The 17,399-nt window shown below is 34.0% G+C and overlaps 1 protein-coding gene across 1 annotated transcript in view; it reads left to right on the top strand.

The window, feature by feature from the left end:
* IQCM (IQ motif containing M) overlaps positions 1-17,399 on the top strand; it is a 371,357-nt gene that overhangs the window by 65,307 nt on the left and 288,651 nt on the right. Inside the window, exon 3 of the mRNA XM_051964483.1 lies at positions 1,301-1,350. Coding sequence (XP_051820443.1) covers positions 1,301-1,350 — 50 coding nt within the window. The remainder of the gene's footprint in view (positions 1-1,300; positions 1,351-17,399) is intronic.

The raw sequence follows: 17,399 nt of genomic DNA, 5'->3' as shown, positions 1-17,399 counted from the left end.
TGGAACTTACCAGCCCCACCTATCTCCTAGTCCCTTATTCTCCAGTCTTGGTGGTAAAATAAAGAATATCGTGGTATTCTTCTAGAATAAAGAGTATTTCCTTACCTTGATAGGACTTGGCCTGCCTGCTTATTCTAAAAACACTGAACACTTGATAATTGTCATAAACACATCCACGAGGTTATCGTTGTCTCATTCTAACATATATGTAAGAGAATGGTTAATTATTAGCTCCAAAAATTATATGGAATAAAACATTTGTTAACATCAGATATTTTACTTTTGAGAAAATATAATAGAAACTTGAGACTGATCCTTTCATTTTGAGGGAGAAATATGTGGTTTCCTTAAGAAAATTCATACTTTATTTTTATCTTTCTTAGTCTTAATTGCTTATTTTCTTTTAAATACTTCTAAATACTTCCCCAATAGTCATGCGTTTTAGTGACTGATCAAAATAGATGTTTCTGCTTCTGTTGGATGTAAGTTGAGGGTCTCCTTATTTTAATGATTGCTTAGCTATTGAGAGTGTATCTTATGTATGGCTCTGTCCTCCATTTCAGAGGGGCTGTCAGTCTTCAACTTTAGCTCTCTGTAATTGACTCTTAAAAGGCAAAACTTTTAAATTATGAATTCAGTGTTTTGTATTTCTGGTCATATTTTAGTTCCTCAGAATTTGCCATGAGCATTTTCCATAGGAGAAGCCCTGCCTCTGAGCATTACTCCCAGTGAAAGCTTGGGGAAGAAACAAGCTTTCTTGAATCTAGTTTTCTCATTTGTAAAAAGTGGGGAATGGGACTTGATGCTCTCTGAGGTACTTTCCAGCTTCAAGTCTATAAGCATTCTATGTCTATTGAAACTACCATCCATCTAATATTGTTAATGATTTCTGCAAAAACAAGTCTAGAGAGTGAATTGTTGCCAGATTATTATTATTATCATTATTATTATTATTAAATATTGCCATAATTACTTCAACTGAGTGGAATATGCTTACCTGTGAAAGAGGCTGTGGATAAAGAAAAGGGACTATATCTAGAAAGCACCAAGTGGAAAAATAGCTCAGTCTTTGGCGTCTGACTTTTGGATATTATAAGAGGAACCAAAATTTAGAATTGGCATGGTGAGAACATACTAACTTCATTACTGCAAAAATGATGTTGGTTGGGGCAATTTGATATGTGATATGACTGTGTACTAGAATCATTCTTTCTTAGGAAAATCTAAAACAACATAAATTGAACTGATAAGCTTACAGTTTCTTAGTTTGTTTCTTCCTTTCCCCCTCGCTCCCCACCAGTTCCCAAAGAAGCAAGCAAAGAAGGTGGAAACTGTGCAAGAAGTCAGCAGGTATAAGAATGTTTTTCTCCCACTATTATGAAAAAGTACAAATACATTTACTTTATCACTGGGGGTACAGTTTTTTACTTGAAATTATAAGCTTGACTAGCTAAGATAATCTACTTATTTAGTGCTATACCACTTAAACTACCAAAAATTATTTTATTGAATGAGAAAAAAATAATAACAAAATGTCAAGACTATATCAAAGTGATTAATGAAAATAAAAATGTGAAGGAAAGAGGTCTAGCAATACCAGATCTTAAACTTAAATCTTAAAATATAAGAGATAATTATTAAAACTATCTGGTACTAGATAAGAAATAAAACAGTAGAGTAGTGGACTAGAGTAAGTACATGATATAGTAGTAAATAATTATATATATTTATTTTTTGATAAACACAAAGATCTATGCTTTTGGAATAGGAACTTATACTTGATAAAAACTGCTGGGGAAACTGGAAAGCAGTCTGGCAGAAATTAGGAATAGATCAGTATCTTATATCATTTATAAAGATAGGGTCAAAATGGAATACATAACCAAAACATAAAGGGAAACATAAGTAAATTAGAAAAACATGGAGCAAATTGCTTATCAGATTTGTAGATAAGAGAAGAATTTATGAATAACTAAGAGATATAGAATATTGTAGGATGTAAAATGGATAATTTCGATTACACTAATTTTTTGTACAAATAAATGCAGAGATTAGAATAAAAGGAGAAAATTGGAGAAAAAATTCTAGGCAGTTGCCAGGATAAAGTATTCATATCTCAAATATGTAGTGAACTGAGTCAAATTTATAAGAATAAGAATCAATCTGCAACTGATAAATAGTCAAAGGACCACTTCTGACCAAAGGAAAAGGCAGTTTTTGGAAGAGGAAATCAAAATTATATTTAGTCATATGAAAAGTATTCTAAATCCCTATTAGAATGATGCAAATTAAAATAAGTCTGAGATACCATCTCATACCTATCAGATTGATTAAAATAATAGGAAGGGGAAATAACAAATGTTGGAAGGGGATGTGAAAAAATTGTGACATTAATACTCTGTTGTGGAATTGTGAATTGACCCAACCATTTTGGAGAGCTATTTGGAACCATGCCCAGTGAATATACTTTCAATCAGCAATACTATTTTAGATCAGTTTCTCAAAGTTTCAGGGGAAAGGGAAAAGAACTTATATGTTCTAAAATTAAAGGTATTTTTTATGGTGGCAAAGAACTAGAAAGAGTGAGGGGATGCCCTCAATTAATGAATGGCTGGATAAATTATGGTACATGATTATGATGGAATATTACTATGCTTTAAATAATGATGAGCAGGTTGGTTTTAGGGAGAAACATATAACAACTTGCATGAAATAATTCAGAATAAAATGAGCAGAACCAAGAGAACATTGTACTATTAGCAAAATTACTAAGCTATTATAAATAACATGATCATTCAAATCAATTATAAAGAATATATGAAGGAAAATGCTATCTACTGCTAGAAAAAAAGAACTGATGGTCTTAAATAATGCAGGATTGTGAAAGAGGGAGAGAGACAACTCATAACTCAATGTTAATTTAAAAAAAAATTTAAAAAATCATAAGCTTGAACTAGCCTTTCCTGATCAAGATTGGGTTTGCAAAGCAAATTTCTTAAAATGAAACAGTTGACTATTTGGAAGAAAAGGATAATATTTTGTATGATCTCAAACCTGAACAATGGAATACCATTTAATTTGACTAGGACAAGGTGGTTATAGTCATGATGGTATAGAAAAAGAATGCTGGTTTTGGAGAACTCAGATTGAAATGCCAGCTTTCTTATAAGTTGCCTGTAACTTATAGTTAAATGAAACAGCTAACTTCTGAGACAGAAACATCTACCATTTTGAATCTGGAAGTCACCTTAAAAATCATTTGGTCCAACTTTCCTGATGTGTAAATCAGGTCTCTTGGGCTGAGAGAGCTTTAAGTGAGTTAGCTAATCATCTAGCTAGACTATGGTAGGGGATTATATTATTATGTCTCTAAATACTTGTTTCAGTAATGTTTTGCATTGAGCTAAGCTACTTCTCAATCCAACTATTTAAAAAAATCTCTAATTATATTGAACATCAGTTTATTATAGAATATAAATCCACAATAATTCAGGCTAGCCAAGACTCTTTTGTTCTACTTGCAATACTTAAACTTCACTAGGTTATAGCAATGGTTTATGCCAATGGTTTGTACTTTTGTCTATTTTCCATTTTTCTGTGTCATTAACTCATTTAAATAGATCAGGTTGGGCTGGCCTCAATTGTAACACTACATCTTTTTCTACTTTTAATTCTCCTAGTTTATTGTGGACGTTTATTTTTGATCTAAAAATTTGGATGTCTGGTTTTATAGACAGATGACTAGGAAGTAATTCTCACATGAATTAAGTTTTTTTTTTATCTCAACATTTAATCAGTTTTATTTTTAGTGACAATATTTGATATTTACCATATCTGGAACTTCAAATATTTATAATATATGAATCTGAGACCACTTTAAAATCTATAAGTCTCTGACCTCTCATTTCTCACTAAGTTTTCATATATATATGGGTATATATTTTTTTGTTATGAGCAGGCATTATTCTGTATAAGCTTTCATTCCCATTGTTGCTTAGCTCACTACTCAACACATAATACAAGCTTACTAAATGTTTACTGACTAATTAATTAATGATGGCATACAAACTGCAATTTTTGCTAAGTTTCTTTAAAATACTTAATACAAATAGTGTTGTATAAGATTTCCTATGTAATGATACTTCATGTCACTCTTAAATGTACTCTAAAACCATTACTACCAATTACTTTACTTCTCAAGAGAGAATCTGTGAGAGCTACTTTTTTTTTAACTATAACTTCATTTTTCCCCTGGGTTTCATTTACAGCACAAATGTCAATATTGACAACATATATTATATCAACTTGCTGCCTACTATATAGCAGTGTCTCATATTTAGAACACTAATAGCCTACGTAGTTTTTGTGGATAATTTAAAACAGGAGTTCTTAACTTATTTGTGTCAGGACTCTTTATTAGACTGCTGAATAACATGATTAAATACATAAACTTAAATGTATAGAATTATAAGGGGATGCGATGATATCAAAATGTAGTTATTAAAAATATCGTGAGGCAGCTAAGGTGGAGCCTGTGGAAGGAGCACTATCCCTGGAGTCAGAAGGATCTGACTTCAGATTTGGCCTCAGACACTTACTGTGTGAACCTGGGCAAGTCACTTCACTTTTTACCTCAGTTTCTTTATCTGTAAAATGAGTTAGAGAAGGAAATGGCAAACCACTCCAGCATCTTTGCCAGGAAAACCCCATATGGCATCATGGAGAGTTGGACACAACAATATAAAACATAAAACATTAAAAACAAAAACACAAGAAAAACTCAAAAAACAAAGAAGTTCTTGGAGCCTGTGGATGTGAATCCCTGGTTTAAAAATGATGTGATTTTTGGAATCCTCTATTTTCTTTTCTGAAATCTTGCCTGGTCATTGCACAAACGAAGGAAGCCAATTTAGATCTTAAGGCTATAATGACAAAATATACAGATACATACCCCAAGACAATTTGTGGCAGAAGAGAACACTAATAGAGGATGGGGAATCTCAAAAAAAAGTAAGCTTTGAATCTAGGGATTATAACATGAATAAGTGAGAAAAGGGAATATAAGTTAAATGGGGAGACAGCCTATGCAAAAGCAGTGATGGTTTGCTGAATTAATTCCCAGTTAAGCAGGCCAGTTTACATCATGGGGAATAACCTAAAATAAGTCTAGAAAGGTAGGCTGGAGCCAGATTGTATAGAGCTTTAAATAAGAATATGGGGAGTTTGTATTTTAGCATAAAGGCAGTGGGGAGATACTAAAGATTCTTGAGCAAAGGAATGACATTATCAGAACTGTGCTCTGAGAAGATTATTTTGACAGCTTTGTGAGGGATGGATTAGAGGGCAGAAAAACTGGAAGCAGTGGGACCAATTAGGAGACCGTAATAGTAGTCCAAACAAGAGGAGAATAAGGGTCTGAACTAGAGTGGTGGCTGTGAGTGGAAGGAAGGGAATGGATGTGAGAGATGTTATAGAAGTAGACCTGACCTATATATACCTACAGAATTCTGGAAGGAGACAGAAAAAGTAGAAACAAAATAGTGAGTGTAAAAAAAAAGAAATAATGAATATTTGGAGGTAAAAGCTACTCCTTTTTTTTTTTGCAGAAATTTTAAATAAACTCATTATTCCTATTTGTTCCTTATTTCAAGTTTTATTTCATTTTAACTACAAAATTTATAATTTAAATGAAGTTGGGGGTTTGCTTTTTTTTTATTCTTTCCCCCCTCCCTTTCATACATACTTAAGAGCTTGGTCTGAAGGTTTTTCTCTTGTTAGAGGAGAATTTCAGAATCAACACTCAGCTGGAGGTCTCCTTGTAGCCTGCATGAGGCATAATACATTATCATCTTTCCTCCATCATCAGTCAGCTTCAATATGATAGTGGCCACTTTCTCATGTACCCTCATGTAGTGTGAGGGGGAAAAATGTCACACATATATCACTATTCTAGGCAACTGTACACAGGATAGCAAATTTATATTCCCCCCAGTTATAGTGGGAAAAAAAAAGGAATTTATACATATCTAACTACAGTACCACGTGCATGTGTTGTAAATAAGGCCATGCATATTCAGTCATGATGGCCAAGTCTTTCAAAGGACCAGTCAAGCCATGTCGAGAGTGAGAAATGGAGGTGATTGTTGGATGGATGACGGCAGGACAGAAGGACATGTGGTTCAAATGTGACCTACATGTCAATGGGGAATATCCCCTAGTGATGTTCTCCCTTTGTTCTGTAAAGATCCGGACTGAGGGAGAGTCGGTCAAACATTTAGTAATTACTAACCCTCTGCCAGTCAATATGTTAAGGGCTAGGAATGAACAGAGAGGCAAAAATACAATATGGGTTCTCAAGGAGCTCACTTTCAAATGGGAAGAGACAGCATCTCTTTACATATAAATGTAAAAATGCATCTATATAGAGTGTAATGGGAGATAAATCCAGAGGGAAAAAATTAGCAGTGCTCTCATTGGAGAAACAAGAATGGAAAAGAAGCTTGGGAAAGACTTCTTGCAGAAGATAGAATTTGGGCTGAGCCCTGAAGAAGGCAAAATAGCAGGTGGTGAGAAAGAAGAACATTTCAGGTATGAGAGATAACCAAAGTCGTAGAAGATGAGAGTGTTGAGTAGAAGAAACAACAAAAAGATTATTTCTTGGATAGTTACTGGATTGTACACTACTTGGAAGGGAGTAAAGTCAAACAATCTTAGAAAGGTCCCCTTTCCCCTCCCCAAGTTGTGGGAATCACCATGACCCTATTTGGGGTTTTCTCGGCAAAGATATTTGAGTGGTTTGCTATTTCCTTCTCCACTTCATTTTTACAGAGGAGGAAACTGAGACAAATAGTTGTGTGCCCTAAGTCACACAAGTAGTTAGTGTCTGAGGCAAGATTTGAACTCAGGAAGACAGATTTTCCTCCCTCCAGAGCCAGCATTCTGCTATCTAGTTACTGCTTGTGGACTCCAGATTAAGAACCCTTGTGACCTACATTTATTTTGTTGTTCTAAAGCTGTGATTTCATCAGTGTGGGGAAACTCCTATATAGTAAGGGAAACACATTTCTTAGATCAGGAATTGAGCTGTAATTTATAATCTTAGAGAGCTGCCTGTGGATGATGCGAAGATCCCTGCCCAGGGTTATATAGACAAGGTTACCAAGCCTAGGTATTTGAGACAGAATTTTACCCCAGGCCTTTCTGACCATAAGATCAGCCCTCCATCCATTCACTACACTAGTGTGAATGAAGCTTCTCCTTCACAGTAGGGGCAAATCTTTGGTCCTATGTATTAGTTGATCTTTTTATTTTTCCTTTTTCTTTTTCCTTTCCCAGCCTATCTCCTTGTATTCAAACTGAATCCTCTCTAAAATGTCCTTTTTCATCTCCTCTAGTAAATTCCTGTCATAATCACAATCTCATAGAATCTTAGCTTGATGGAATGTAAGTTTCCTTAGACCAACCTATTAAAAAATGGAGACTGTTTTATAGTATCTCCCACAATTTGAGGCTTACAACTGGGCTTACAATCACCAAAACTGATCTTCATGAATTCAAATCTGGTTTCAGACACTTACTAGCTGTGTTACCCTGGACAGATCATTTACCTGTTTACTTCAGCTTCCTTATCTATATAATTAGCTGGAGTAGGAAATGACAAACCACTTTAGTATCTTTGCCAAGAAAATCCTAAGTAGGGTCACAAAGAGTTGGACATGACTGAAGTGACTAAACAAAACAAGTGGGCATCCCTCCTCTGCTTGAAGGTTTCCAGAAATGAAGAATCCGCTTAAAGGAATAGTCCACTCCACTTTTGGACAACTTTAGTTTTTAGTTATTTGAGGCCTAAATTTACCTCTGAAATTTTTACAATCTTGCCTCCTAGTCCTGTTTTCCAGGTCCAGGGAGAATAAACATATCTTAGCTCTTCAAACATTTGAAGATAGATATTAATTCTTTTCCTTTCTTGCCTTCTGCCTTCCCTTCTCCTGACCTAAAAGTCTTCTCTTTTACAAGCTAAATATGATCAATTCTTATCATTCTTTTATATCTTGGTCTACAGTTTGAAGATTTTACTTTCTTCTCTTTTTTGAAAATAAAAAAAAATCCTGAATTCTACATAAGTTCTCCCATTATCTTTGATTTTTCAAAATCACCAACAAGAGTGTCAGCAAACACAGCTTAGAGCATTCAAAATAGTTCCTTGAATTCAATAAGAGCAGCTAGATGCTCCCTTACCATTTCACTTATCTTGTTAATTCCTTGTTAACAAGTTTTGTTTTCTTCTTCCTACTATAAAAGATCTGGTAGAGAAATAAGAAACAAAAGAAGGCCTGATTAATTCCTATTTCTTTTTTGCCCTTCTTTATTTTCCTTCAATTTTACACCAAGCAGAAGTCCTATCTATTTTTTGAGTTTCCTGTTTCCCCCAACCTAGCTAAAATATATATATTTTTTGGTCTTTAGTAGTCATCTCATTCTGACTCTATGCTTATAACACAATGCCATTTAATAAAATATTTATCTTCTAATCTCTGTCTCTACTTGTATGTTTTTCTACTCAGATCTTTAAAAAAATCTGAGTTGATGAGTTCCCACTATACCCACATTTTGTCAAGGACTTTTATTATTATTCTATCATTTTAAGTCACTTCTGACTCTTTTTGATCCTATTTTCTTGGCAAAGATGTTGGAGTGGTTTGCCATTTCCTTCTCCATTTCTTTTTATAGATAAGAGAATTGAGGGTATCAGGATTAAGTGGCTTGCCCAGGTTCACACAAGCTAGTAAGTATCTGAGGACAGATTTAAACTCAGGAAGATGAGTCTTCTTGACTCCAGGCTTGGCACTCTTATCTACTATAGTACCATCTAGTCATCCCAATTTCCTTAGTTGAGGAGACTGGAAAAATGTAGGGGAGAACGAATGGCAGATATATCCATGGAAAGCTACTTTTCCCTAGAAATATTTGCTGAGAGAATATAATAAGGTTCAAATTCAAATACTTTTAGAATTTCTTTGTTAGGTTGGAATAGTACAAAGAAATGTGTTTCACACATTTTCCCCTGACTCTACTGAAAGTATTTGTTTTGTGGGCATAAAATAGTCAGCAAGTCTTTGGTTTCTTTTATTTCTTAAATATGAACCATATTATCTGACATGCTTTCAGCCACTCTCTCCCAAAATATTTTGCATGTTGGTTTTATCTGGAAGATCTGGTCAATCAATCAATCACATTTATTAAGCACCTACTATGTTCTGGGCACTGTGAATTTCTCTACTTCCTCATCTTTAGCAACAGATTTTGGTAGGCATGGTGTCATTAACTGCAGGAATCTTTGGAATTAAGTAAAAGTTTGATAATACTTGTTGAATGACGAATATGACGTGAGAATGGTACCTATTGCCTGGATGTCATAGCCCTACTAAGTAAATGGTATTTTTGTTATATATCATCTCTATCCAATTGGTAGAGTATGATTTTTAATAAAAATTTTATTTTTAAATATTTTATGAATGTCTATTATTAAATACCACAGTTATTTCCTGATATATTATACTGCATCTCTGAATCAGCTGCTAGTAAAACCTTTCTATACATATACAGACAAATATAAAATGAGATAAAGCACTTGATATAATAGCATATATAACAAATATTTGATACCTCTAATACCCATTCATTTCTCTACAGAGGCGGGGCATATTTTACAGTATTACTGTCATTGTGTATATTTTCTTTCTTCACTCTGCATTATTTGCTCTGAATTCCTCATATTCATGATTTCTTAGAGAGTAATAATCATCCATATATTCATTTACCACAATTTGTAAAACCAGTTGCCAATTGATGTATACCCACTGTTTCCATTTTTTTTTGCTACTACAAAAAGTATTGCTTATTAATACTTAGAATTTGTTGGAACCTTTCCATCTGCCTCTGACCTCCTTGTGGGTACATGTTAAATGGAATATTTTATAAACCAAATTTGTTTTGGTGTCTAAATGAGATTATCCCAAGGCCCTGACACTTAAGATAAAAGTGAGAATTTGTTTTCTTTCTAGAAGAGAACAAGATCAATATTTCTTTGAAGATTAAAACATAGCTGGAAAAACTTTCATTTTAATAGACATTTTATGTAGTAGAATATAAATGTTATTTTCTCAAGATGCCCAGCAATTTACATTTACCTGCCATTGCCAGCAGAACATTTTCTGGGGATTGGCTTACGAGTAGTAAGAGGCTTAAAGCAAAGTCTTCAAGTCATTTGATCATGTGAAAGTTTTAGAATCAAGTATGGGCATTAATTTTTTTTTTACAGTTTACAATGAGATAATTCAAGAACTACAGTATATTTATTTTTGGAAAAGTTAAGGCCCATATGATCTCTTTTCTTTGAAAGGGCTATACCAGTCTCTTCATAGCCATGTGTCTTTCTCTACATCCCATTAACTTTATAATGTTCAACACGATTCTCTTCCATTTATTTTTATATGGTATATTTTATGTCAAGTATTAAAGCATTTTGCATTATTAAATAGACCAAAACAACATTTTAGCAGAATTAAATGGACTTGGCTCTCTAGTACTCAGCAAAAACTCCAAACAGGGAGGGAGATATAGAGGATGTGATCTATTTACCATAGTTATATAATTGCCATTTTATTTTCTAGGACAGCTATGTGGTACAATAGATAGACTTCTGGCAAAGTCAAAAGTCCTCAGTTTAAACCTTTCTTCAGGTAGTAAGTAGCTGTGTGACCCTGGAAAAGGCATTTAACCTATATATGCCTCAGTTTCCTCAGTTGTAATAATGGTATTCACTTTCCACTGTTATTATAAGGAACAAATGAGATAGTAATTGTAAAGTGCTTAACATATAGTACCTGGTACTATATTAGTCAGCACTATATTAACATTAGCTATTATTGCTAGCTGTATTTTTTATTTTGTCTAAACAACCTCTCCTTAAGTCAAATTGAAATTTCTTCCTCCGTGGTAACAAAAAACTATTTAATGAACAAAAACAAAAACAAAAACTTCTTTGCATTAAAAAAAATCAGAGATCCCATTGTAGTCTATGAATAAAGTACTTATTCTCTATTGATGTGTTTCAGCAGCATGCTGTTAATCCTCAGCAGACTAATATGTTTTAGTGATAAACCTTCCTTTTGTTGAACTTTCAAGACACATAATCATTAAAAGAAAGTGCCTGACTCATTTCCCAGCAAAATCCTCCCAAATAAGTGATAGCTCTTTAATATACAATGAAAGCACTTTTTATTGTGGAGACTTCAGATTAAATCCCTAAATGTGATAAATAGGTTCAGGGATCAGACATCAGCCTTTTATCTTTGAGGCTGAAATTTGAATCCAGTCCAACTCTAGCCAAGAAAAAAGGTCCCATTTTACTCATTTTCCACATCGGTTCTAAAGTGCTACAAATTTTGGAGCTCCTTGGAATCCTATCCTCTTCAGACTTGATTTCCCTGGGATAAGATATTTTCTATTCAATTCATCTTCTTGATTGTTAGCTTTTTCTTCCACCCTAAAGTGACTTTGTGTTTATTTTAAATCTAATTTTCATTTGCTTACTGGCATAAATTTTTTTCCCCCTCAATAGAAGGCAAACTCCATGAAGGCAAGTTCTATTTCTTTTCTTTTCTATTCTTATCCTCCAGACCTAGCACAATGATTGACCCACAGTAGATCCTTGTCTTATTTGAATTGAAAAAAAAAACTTCATTCTTATTTAATAGAATTCTGGGACTCTATATATAAAGAAGAGGGGTTCATAAATGTCTTTAACAGAGAGGAAAAACTTATGAATTAATTTTTTTCCTTTCTTGACATAATAACAATTTGATCATTTAGCAATCTTGGATATAAAATCCACATCTCAGAGTCTGGAGTTATCAGTTGACACCTGTCTCACACATCTACCACCTTGAAAACACCTTTTCTATCTTCACCTTTTTTCTTGAATGGATTTCAGCCCTCTCTTCTTATTTCAGTGCTCCCCCTTTAAAGGTTTTTTTTCTTTCTTATGTAATAATCTTTCCTTTCATTCTTTTTTTCATCTTTTATTAATCTTCGGAATAAATTCAATAGTGGTTTAATCTTCTGTGAATACCTGATCTTGTATAGTCTGCATTTCCAATATTAGAAAATCAATGTCCAATTCAACACATTGTCTAGAGAGATTATTTTTTGCCAGGTTTCTCTTGTGTTACCAGTCTGTTTTGTACATTTTGGAATTTACATATTACATAGTTCACAAGAGAGGCAAGATAATACACTTAATGACATTCTGCTTCTCTGTGAGTGTACTGTGATCTTGGAAAGCCATTATTTGGGACTTGCCAGTTTAAAGTCCCTTCCTTCTCCTGGAACTAGGTAGCTTAGATAGAGTTGTTGTTTTTAAGAGCATTGAGTTGATAGAATGTTTAGAATGTTAGGTCTGGATTCAGGAAGATCTGAGTTCAGATGTGGCCCTAAGCAAGTCATTGAATCTCTGCCTATTTCCTATAAAATGGAGATAATGGCACTCAGAGTTGTCTTGGGACATATTTAGCACAGTATCTGGTATACAGTAGGTGCTTAATAAATGCTTATTCTTCTTCTTGTTCATTTACCATCTACCTATAAGTCTTCATGGATGTTTCAGGATTAGATCTTCTATGAACAAGCAAAAATAAAACTTAGGGACAGCAAACTTTCTCATTTATCTTGGGGTTTCCTGGTAATGATACTTATATATTTATATTCCCAGCTGCACCTTCTTCTTTCACTTCCTCCATCAACTTTGATTCTTGACTGCTTTCCTTAATTCTACTCTTAGCTCTATTTCTGTTCTACCCACAGATCTTTCCGTTATTATTTGGTTTTCTAGATTTCACATCTCTGACACTAGCTTTCTGTGTGACTGGGCAAGCTATTCCTAATCTCTCACAGCCTCTCTTCCCTTACCTGTCAAATAGTAATAACATTTGTAGTTTCTACCTTGTAGAACATTGTAAGAATCAAGTGCAATAATGTATTCATAGCATTTTATAAACCTTAAAGCATGATGTAAATTAAATGACACTTGTTGCTATTTCAAATGCTTATTCAGTTCTATTCTCTGTATTTGGTGTGGATTTTTCCAAGTCAGTTCCAACTTTTGTCCAGAACTGCCCTTATCCTTCTTTAGCTATCCATGACATTGGATAGAACATCAAACCCTAGACGCCATTAACTATGAGATCCTGGACACATTGCTTAACCTCTAAGTCTCTCCTTCCTTATCTGTAAAAAAAAAAAAAGACATAAAATAACATTTACCTCATAGGACTGTTGTAAGGGGCAAAAGGCATAATAATATATGTCAAGTGCTTTGCAAGCTTTAAAATGCTATGTAAGTGTTATTATTATTACTCTTATTGATTGCTTATATAGGACTAAATATAAGAGTTATTAGAATTCTTTTCGAGTTAAGGTTTCTACTCATGAAAATTCATTCATCACTATCTTTATTCATTTGTTACATGCTTTTATTATGATTTTCTGTCACTCCTTGTTGTCTCAAACAATAATCTTTTATTAAGGTCCTGCTATGCACCAGTGACTGTGCTAGGCATTGAGGATGCTAAAACAAAATTAATTGGGCCCTGTTTTCAATAAACTTTTAATATGTCAGGGAAGATGTACTTTAATATATTAATACACATGTGTGTATATGTGTATGCATATACATGCATATGTATATAAGGAATTAATAACAAGAACAAAGGAGATATTCGTATTTGGAGAATTGGAAAATGTATCATGTACAAGGTAGTATTTGAGCTGTATCCTGAAGGAAGTAAAGAATTTTATGGGGCAAAAGTGAGGAAGAGTTTATATTTTATATTAGAAGCATAAAGAACCCATTGAAGTGTTTTAAATATGGGGATGACTTAGTCACATTTATAACTAAGAAATGGGGAGAGATGAGGCAGGACAACTAATTAGGAGTCCATTGAACAAGTCCTGGCCAAGAATGATGAGGGTTTGAGTGCTAAGATGGTGACCAAAATATAAATAGAGGACAGATACAAGAAATGTAAAGATCTAAGTCAGAAGATTGAGCAGCAGATAGGATATGTCCAGAGTATGCGTACTGAGTCAAGAATAATCCTTAACTTTTAAATGTGGAGATTAGAAGGATGATGGTACTTTCAGTAGACATGGGGAAGTTCAGAAGAGGTGTTGGTTAAGAGGAGGAGGAGAACTCTTTTGGACAGATTGAATCTGAGGAGTCTATGGTTCATCCTGTTTGAAATGTTCAACAGGAAGATGGCAATACTGAACTTGAGTTTAGGATATATAGATAATGGGGTTGAATCAATAAGCCCTGAGTTTTTAAAGAAATAACAAAAGTCATGGGGACTGATAAGTCATTGAAAGAAAACATAAGGTCCAGGATAGAGCTGTGGAATATACCCATGGTTGGAAGCAAAGAGAGTCATGGATAAAAAACCAGTAAGGAGACTGAGGAGCAGTTACACATATAAGGATGGGAATCACTGGAAAGGAATGTTATTAAAATCCAGAGAAGAGAGAATATCCAGGAGAAGAATACGGCCAGCAGTTTCAAATGCAGCAGTTAAAGTTGAGAAGAATGAGGACCAGGAAAAGATAATCAGATTTAACAATTACATCACTGGTAACTTTGGAGAGAGGTTTCACTCGATAAAGTCAAGAGGCAGACCATAAAGGCTTGAGCAAGGAGAGGAAATAGAAACAATTATTGTAGAAAACTTTTATTTCCTTTAGAATTTTGTCTGAGAAAGGAAGGGAAATGTAAGTGAAGAGTCCTGATATAATATGTACAATCACTAATTAGGTTTTAGATACAAAAATAAAGGAGTACACAGGAGTTGTTCTTAAGGAATTGACAAATGAATGGGAGAAATTTCTTGGAGAATTAGTTTAACCAGATTTTTTTCTTCTGGAGACAATAGCACTACGGGAACAAGAATATTCTTTGAGAGAATGGTAGCTTGGGGGATAGAAGGAATTTTCCAGCATGGTAGTGCTTCTATAGGAAGGAGAGCAAGAAAAAAAGAACTGATTCCCTAGGACTAGGAACTCAGGGACATCATGAAGATAAGATCATCTATCACTTGAGGAGCTCAAATGTAGAATGGGACTATTAATGATGATTGAAATATTCTATACTCTCTGTCCTGGAATGTTGAGTTCCTACTTTTTCTTTTTTTTCTTCTTAAACAAGTTTTTGTTGTTGTTGTTGTTATTCAGAACTTGACAAATACCTGTAAATACCAAATTTCCATAATCAAAGACCAACAGAAAAAGATTATTATAGGAAGCCATGATTCTCTGCTAGGTTTAACTTCATCCATTATAGCTCACTTGAAATATCAGTTATTCTAAAAAACGTTGAAACTTCCATTCTTTCCCTCATCAATTTTGCCTTAAGATTTTTGACAGTAAGTTGGTCTTAAGTATTATTTTTCACTTTAGTTATGTGTGTCTGTCATATCTCTTTTTGTAAAGATATTGAAACAGGCACTAGGTAGCGCAGTGAATAGAGCACCAGTCCTGAAGTCAGGAGGATCTGAGTTCAAATCTGATCTCAGACACTTAACACTTCCTGGCTGTGTGACCTTGGGCAAGTCACTTAACCCTAATTGCCACAGGAAGAAATAAAGACATTAAAGGCAGGTACTGTATCTTATTAAATCTTTGCGTTTTACCTAAATTAGATTGCTTTATACATAGTAGAGCAGTAGATTTTAATCTTTTGTGTCATGGTCCCCTTTGAGCATCTGATGAGGCTTGAAGAACCTTCTTTTCAAATGCCTTTAAATGCATAAAATAAAGTATATATAATTTCAAAAGAATCAAAATGAAATAGCTACAAAAATAATAAGTTGTTCAGGTTAAGAAACTTTGTAGTAAACAAAGAGGGGCACAGAAAGGTATTGTTAATAGGTAGAAGAGCAAATTTCAGTCTAGTCCAAAATTTTGCCCAGGACTAAAGTTGAATAATCAAGAATTGCCTCAGTGATCTCAGTTTTGCCACTAATCAGCCATTATCTAATCTCTCCAGACCCATTTTCTCATATATATTAAAATAAGAGATATGGCCAACATGCTCTCAAAGTCCCTTTTACCTCCTAGTATTCTTTGATTTTTAAAGATAGAGGGCTAATTCTGAATCCAATTCTTCCTGTGCAACAAGAGAACTTCGGTTCTGCACACATATATTGTATCTAGGATATACGATGACATATTCAACATGTATAGATGCTTGCCATCTCGGGGAGGGGGTGAAGGGAGGGAGGGGAAAAGTCGGAACAGAAGTGCAAGGGATAATGTAAAAAAAAATTACCCAGGCATGGGTTCTGTCAATAAAAAGTTATAATAATAATAATAATAAAAAGATAGAGGGCTAAGGTTAAAGCCATTAACTCCTGTGTTATGAAGCATTGGGTCATAGAGTTGGTTTAGGGAACATAATTAATATTGAGGCAAAACTCTAATTGTATATTAGGAATGTATTACATTCTTAATCTGGCAAAAACAGTCTGTCCATGTCTGATTTGCATACAGTGTTTTGCGTGGGAACATCCCTGATTTTTTTTTTTTTTGAAGGGGGGTTGAAATTTGAGTTGGGATGAAGGAATAACATGAATGTGTTTTCTTTGGTACTGAAGTTACATTCTGAGCACGAGTTTATCACATGCTTCTCTTCCAAGGCTGCACATGCAGGAAGCAGAAAGCCCTCAATACCGTTTGGTAGCAGAACATCCAAATCAGAGCAAATTGTGTAAATTAGAACAAAATTGCAAGACATTTGGACCAAGCAGGCCTGCTAGTCTAATCAGGAGATGGGCACTATTTACTTTTCCATAATGTCCTTTGGAAGAAGAGTGGGGGAAGAAGATACCACCAATCTCTTATAATATCTTTCTGAAGTTGGCAACTCTAGTTGGGTTTGTCACATATTTGCAGCTTGAAAAGTATCTGGCTTTTATAACAGCCAAAATAAGTATCCTTTAATCACTTTCAACCCAGGAACAGATGGGCAAACAGTGCTTTTATAAATGGGGCATACAAAATACTTCAGTATCAGCCAAAACTAATTAGTAGCAATATCTGAACCAAACTCTAAAACTGATTTAATATTTAATATATAGCCTCTTCTAAGCATTAAAAGCTGAAAGGAAATTCCCATTGTAGATATTGTGCCAAAACTAGTGTCTAAAGTTCAGACGTGATTAACTTACTAATTTATTTCTATATCTTTTCTGATGTGTAATCTTATTTTTTCTTGTTTTTTATGAAAATATTATTTGATTTGAAGCTCTGATCCATGAATTTATCATATCTAAAAGGAGAAAGCCAAATTT

The sequence above is a fragment of the Antechinus flavipes genome, chromosome 6 (genome assembly GCF_016432865.1).
Source record: "Antechinus flavipes isolate AdamAnt ecotype Samford, QLD, Australia chromosome 6, AdamAnt_v2, whole genome shotgun sequence".
NCBI lineage: Eukaryota > Metazoa > Chordata > Mammalia > Dasyuromorphia > Dasyuridae > Antechinus > Antechinus flavipes.
Note: the sequence above shows the minus strand (reverse complement) of the source record. Positions and strands in the feature narration are given on the sequence as shown.